Below are 6,487 nucleotides of genomic sequence, written 5' to 3' on the forward strand. Positions count from 1 at the left end.
AACTTCATTTTTAATTTTCCCATAGTGTCCAGAAGAATATTAAAGTCCTTTTTCAGAATCTCAGATTTTTGCTTTGCCAGATCGTTGGCTCCAACATGCAAAACTAAAGTCTCAATGTTTGGCTGATCATTGGCTAGAGAGAGCACTTTGCGAGTCAAATCAGATACAGTGTCACCAAGAAAAGAAACCACTTTCGTTTTCTTGGGGTTGCAAATATGACTGACTCCATTTACTGCCTCATCTCCAATAATAAGTACTCTTGGCATACCTTTCATTTCCTGGTGGTCACTTTGCCCTTCGGAGCTTTGGGGGGTGGATGTGTTGGTCTAGCCTCACTGTTGATGTTTGAAGGTGGGTTTTCACTCAGAGGCTCAGACTGGAGTGCAGAAAATCTGTTTTTCAGTGGGATTCCCACGGAGTTGGAATGTTTTGAGGCTTGGGCTGGTCGCTTTGTCCTTGGGAGCGTGGTCCATGGTGCCATTTTGGTTCCAGCTGCTTGTTTGCTATTCTTTGGTGGAGCAGGAGTTGAAGTTGACGGTGGGTTACGGCTCAGAGCCGGTCATGCTGATTCGTCCAGGTGAGGGGTTCTCCCCGTTAGTCGTCTCATGGGATCTGCGGTGTGAGACTTTTGTTTCGGCTTGGCGCCCTGAGTGATCCAGGGCGAGCTGCTTGGTGCGGGGTGTACGACCTCTCCGCTGATTTGAGGAAGAGTTGTTTCATTTCCACAGGTAGCATTGATCTCAAAGTTCACCTCCAGCCGTTGAATCTTTATTTCTAAAAACTGAAGTCTTTGTAGAATACTGCTAATGTCCTTGGGGTCGAACGGGGGCATTTTGCCCTAGTTCAACTTGGAGGTGAAGAAAAGTAAGGTAAAAATAAAAATAAAAGTGAGAAAATCTCCCAGTCCTTAGGTTTGGAGTAATCCAGTAATGATGTTGATAATGTAAATATAATTATAAAAATTGTGACTTTAAAAATAATTCACAGGCAAAGTTATCAGTTATCAGTAAGGACGAGAGCGAGCAGGACAAGCTGTTCCTCCTTCAGCCTTCAGCTTCACTATTTGTTATCACTCCAGTGTGGAGGTGTGCCCTTCCTGGACAGGAGCTGGACTCTCTCCTGCTTTCGAGTTGTCCAGGGAAGAAGTGGCAGGTGGCTGAGAGGATAAGCTGAACACCTTGCTCTTGAGGCTCTTCCCAGTGAACAAGAGTGTTTCCTCTCTGTGGGTTAGTATTATAGAAGGGTGCGGCTTCAAACTGGAGGAGAGAAGGTTCTGACTGTTGTTTGTGCTTATCTACCAATCAGTAGTTCAGATTACCCAGCCGTCTTGGAGTTTCTGGATGGTGTCCTAGAAGGAGTGCATTTTGAGCATTTCGTTGTTCTCCTGAAGAACTTTAATGCCTCTGTAGGCAAAGATGGAGTGATTGGAACAACTGGACCCCCTGATCTGAATCAGAGCAGTGGTCTATTGTTGCACTTTTGTGTTATAAGCATACCATGGTCAAGCATAGTGGTCCATAATTAGACCACCCTATGCTCGAACATGGTGTTCGTGGAACCTTGCAATTAAGTGTAATAAATGTAAGTTATTAAAAATAATTAGATGTTTTAGACAGACATACACACCTTCAAAAGGTTTCTTACGTGTTGCTATTTCCCACAGGACTATTCCAAAGCTGAAAGACAAGGACAGACCATTTTTGATTATTTCACAAAATGGGAAATTATTTCACTATTATTAAAACAGGTTGTCAGTTTTAGAAACGCAAGTTAACCTAGCACACGTTTTTTTTTTGCTCAAAGACAACAGAGCCAAATGAATGAAAATGGCACATGGAATAAATGCATTCAGCCTTGTAAATACCTTTGAGCATTTGAGAACCCATGCTCAGCTAAAGGACCAGATAAAAAAACCTGCAGAACATTTTAACCACTACATACAGATTTTACCAGCACATAGTGAGTTATGCTGACCTGTACATTTCACATTCTTTGTTGTAGACGTGGTGAATGTTGTTTAGCAGCTGAGGAGATGAGTAGCACAGCGATGTGATGTTTTTGTCCTTTTCTGACGTTTTTCGCAGTGACGTCTCTGTTTTTGCCAATTCGAACCCCCCCAGCTGAAATAACAATGACAGTTTGACGGTATAGTGCTGATCACTGAATGAAGTTGGTGTAATTCTCTGTGATGGAAGATCTGATAATCCTAGCAAGTTGAATCAAAGACAAATGGACTAACAAATACCCCCAAAACCCCTCAGACTTGGGAGGGAGATTGATTTGCATGCAATAACCCAACACAATGCAGACATTTGCAGTTTCACAGCCTTCAGTTTGAATTGATAAAACTGGTGTCTGACATTAAAAGCAAAACATCTTTTAAAACTTTTTTATATGCAGTTCCACTGTTAGAACAAAGCTGGTGCTAGAGTCAGTCTTTAACTGGTTCTATAAAATCCAGCAAAGAACCATTCAGATTTTTCACAGCCAGACAGCCAACATGTCTCATATTTTGACTGTAGGACTTCCAGTCTATACTTGGCACAGATATTCTTGTACACTATTCCAGCCACTTGGTTATGGCGTTCCATGTATGCTTTCACTGCCTGCATCTAACATGAAAAGTGAGTCTTTTTTGGTCTGATTTAGCTCAGAGTTGGTGCTGAGACAGCACTGCTTTTTAGATGCTGATCAGTGCTTTCAGCAGTAGAAACAAACACCAAAAATTATTTTAAAGATTATCCTTATTAAATAATCATTAAAAAGAAAAAGAAAAGAAAGAAAAATCCATTTGCCTTTGGTTAAACTTCCTAGAGCTGGACTGCAGATATCCCAGCATGTTTGGCTTCAGTACCTTGACTCTGTAGTTTGCATCTACAAGGAACTTGCTGCTGGTAATGCTCCCGTGAACTTTACTTTTTTCCTCAGTCAGGTGCAACCTAAGAGACAAAATCATTGCTTATGACTGAATTTTATTCATAAACTTCAATCTGTCATCAAAATTTGAATAATTTCCTAATGACACCTATAAAACAGCTGATGACACCTATAGAAACTTTTAGCTTTTTAAAATTGTTCATCTATTAGAGATAGAAATGTTTTGGAGTCCGCACTTAATGGCAGTCAATATTATTGGACTTTAAGGTAGTACTGAATACCAGATAGCTTCAATGCCTAAATTTAACTAAACACCTGAAAGGAAAAACATAGCAGGAGATAATAAAAGTAATAATCAAAAAAATAAATAAAGTTTTAGAATAAAATTTAGGTTGCAATCTTTGCTCTTTGGCAGTGCTCTGGCCTGAGTCTGGATCAAGGGCCATGAGTGTCTCTGCCTCTCTGACTTCACGTCTGTTACTTCGTGTTTGGTGGCAAATAAGGAAGAAACAGTTCATAAAAAAAATCTTCCTGTTCAGGTGTCATGTCTCGGTTTCGGACATGTGTGTATCATTTGGTTCAGCACACACACACACAAAACAAACAAATTGTCATGGGGTGGGGGGGTGGAGGCGAACCCAGAACGCAGACTCATTTTACAAAAGGAAAACTAATTTATTAAAGTAAAATATAACAAAAACAAAAGGCTGGCGTGGCAGCAAAAATCTAAACAAAAATCCAGAAACACGAGGCAAGGCATGGAACGAGGACGGCAACAAGCATGACATGAACAAGAGGAACAGAATGACCCAGTGACAAGTGACAAAACAGAGACCGGTTTTAAAGACAGAGGGAAAGATGATTATGGGCTGCAGCTGTGACACACAACAAGGAACAGGTGAGGTGGGCGTGGTAGGCATGAACCGGAAAACTACTGGTGAAAGTGACAAGACATGAACACAAATCCAAAAGACAAACAAAGCAAAACAAGAACTACAAAACACCAAAAACTGTGACACAAATAAATACATTTTTTAAATAAAAAAGTACCATTACTTGAAGGAATGCATATTGCCTTGTCAAAGTTTTAAACAGAGATCTTGTACAATCAGTTAGTATGTGTTGGGGATGACCTGCTACTGCTACTACTACATCAGATTTTAGCTCAATATCTGTAAAATTGAATAAGTTATAGCCATTTTTGTGATGGCTAATGTTGATTAGCTGTGGCGGTTATCTTGAATTGGGTTGGCTCCATAACTTAATTATTTGTAAATCTATATCAAATGACCATTTTCTAGGAGTTTAAAAAAAACCCGTTGTGGTTCATAATTTTTTCCTAAAGACAGTATCTCACCAGATTTTGACTGTTCGGGACTAGTCAAAACTGTGAGAAACTTGTAAGAAATCAGTGGCAGAATGAAAAATTAAAGAGAAGCACAATCCCCAGCAATGAGGGCAATCTGAATCATTATTGCCTGCTGCCACAAAGTGAAAGTGGAACAGTAATGTTTTCTCTCATGTCTATGTGCATGTGTATTTTTTTGTCTGTAGTGTTGGCATAATATATTTTAACTAGAGAGAGAAAACCTCTGATAGGATTGTGATCCAGATCACCACCAAAATTTAATAAATTCTTTTTTGTGACAACCCCAAGATATCCTGAAAATGTCATCAAAATCTGTTCATTAGCTTTAAAGTAATCTTGCTGATAGACAAACAAACAAACCAAAACTACCAAAAGCATAACGTCCTTTACAGAGTAAATAAAACTTTCAGGTTCGTTGGATATGCATCTACAACTGATAAGATTTTGGAACCAACCCAATTCTTGATGATCTCCACCGCGTTTTCACCTGAGGAAACAAAAACGGCTAAAATTCAGACAGTTTGACAGATATTGAGCAAATATTTGGTGTGGAAGTAGCTCAGAGCAATTTTAAAACACGTTCTTCAAGTGCTACTTGTTTTCAATTTTGATATTAAATTTTAAAGTAAACTGTGTCTGTATGTTACCAAAATATCTCATGACCCACAAGACAGATTTTAATGAAACTCTCAGACTGATTAGTGGATGAACATCTACAACTGATTAACTATTAAATCAATGTTTTAAAGATGGCCACCACAATTTTAGACACTGATCTGAAATTTGATGTGGTAGTAGCTGAGAGTCATTCACATGACATACTTTCAGTGCTAACAAATCATACAAGATATCCCAAAATCACATGAGATCATGCATAATGTCACTTACAAGTTTTGACCATAACAGCTATAACTATCTCTTCATCAAAAGATGATCTTAGTTTAAAACAGGAACATTAAAGGTGGCGGGTGATATGCATTCCTTCACGAAATGCTGGGTCCTGCTTTTGTATAATTCTTTTGTTCAGTTGCAGTATGTACTGTATTTACTGTATTGCTATCTAAATTTTTATCTTTTATGCTTATTGAAAAAGGTCTCTCCTGAGAATAAGATCCAATGTTTTAATTAGATTTATAAAAGAACGTGAAGAAAATGGAAAAATTATTTGAATTTTTCTGTAAGTAAAGATAAAAAACAGACAAGTCACTGCGGGCTTACCGATAAAGTCCCTGTGCAGCATCCAGGCACATGCAAGCTTTCTTGGCCCAAGACAGTTCACATTTCGAACTCAGAACATCTCGCAGACTTCCTTTTTCACAGTACTCCATGATGATGAGGTACTGAGGTTTCGGTGCTACAGGCAATCAGAAGAAGGCATCATATTTCTGTTATTTAAAAAATATCAGGCATATGTGAATCTTGTGCAACAGATACTCACTGTTCTCATCCAGGATGCAGATGCCAAACATTCGCAGGATATTTGGTGACTCAAACCGTTTCATGGTGTCAACTTCCGTATCAAAAATAGACTTTACATCCCTGCATGTGGACAAAGTGTTTGCTTATGGAGACAGTGTGTTGTACACAGTTATGGTTAGAACCCATCACAGGCTTGCTGGATTCATTTAGTATTTTTAATGATTTATTTGAATCATTTTTCTAGTGTGGAATGATTATACAATATAAAATAAAAGCCAACATCTCAAACTGAGTGAAAAGTCACAGAGAACACAATGTGATTTGTTAACAAGTGATGATAAAGGTTCAAAATGTCTTAAAACTTGACAAAGCCTATTATCTTCCTGCTATTGATCACAAATGACTGGAACTGGTCCTTTCTTTAGGTCAGCATTAAAAGGATTTGGCCTGGACTTCTGGAAGCAAATGGAGTAGACGGCTGCGTCAGAGCCTCTCTCCCACCTTAGCATCAAAAACTCCCGTTCAGAACTCGCTAATATGCTCGCTATCTCGACAAAATAACATATGAACGGGAGGAGAAACACATCGAGCCACAAAAAACCTATGAAAATGCCTAAAACTCAGGATAAAGGTACTCCGGTCGCGAAAGCTAACACGCGCTCGAATCAAGCTAACGACAACGTGGCTACTGTGGGAGCTCAGAGCGCTGCAGCAAACATGGACTCGGAAGGAATACTTAAGGCCATTGACGATTTGAAGACTGTTTTGAAAGTGGACAATACAAAGCTACAACAGAACATCGACCACCTGGGACATGAGATC

General features: G+C 39.1%; 1 protein-coding gene across 2 annotated transcripts in view; it reads right to left on the minus strand.

The window, feature by feature from the left end:
- LOC108229493 (mixed lineage kinase domain-like protein) overlaps window positions 1-6,487 on the minus strand; it is a 29,512-nt gene that overhangs the window by 15,682 nt on the left and 7,343 nt on the right. Inside the window, exons 5-10 of one of the 2 annotated variants that reach the window (XM_037978324.1) lie at window positions 5,685-5,785; window positions 5,465-5,600; window positions 2,855-2,939; window positions 1,975-2,120; window positions 1,627-1,676; window positions 7-1,348 (exon numbers count right to left, since the gene is read on the minus strand). In XM_037978324.1, coding sequence (XP_037834252.1) covers window positions 1,302-1,348; window positions 1,627-1,676; window positions 1,975-2,120; window positions 2,855-2,939; window positions 5,465-5,600; window positions 5,685-5,785 — 565 coding nt within the window. In that variant the 3' untranslated portion in view covers window positions 7-1,301. Of the gene's footprint in view, window positions 1-6; window positions 1,349-1,626; window positions 1,677-1,974; window positions 2,121-2,854; window positions 2,940-5,464; window positions 5,601-5,684; window positions 5,786-6,487 lie in introns of those variants that run through there. The other variant, XM_037978323.1, reaches the window with a different exon arrangement.

This window comes from Kryptolebias marmoratus, linkage group LG11 (assembly GCF_001649575.2).
Source record: "Kryptolebias marmoratus isolate JLee-2015 linkage group LG11, ASM164957v2, whole genome shotgun sequence".
In the NCBI taxonomy this organism is placed as follows: domain Eukaryota; kingdom Metazoa; phylum Chordata; class Actinopteri; order Cyprinodontiformes; family Rivulidae; genus Kryptolebias; species Kryptolebias marmoratus.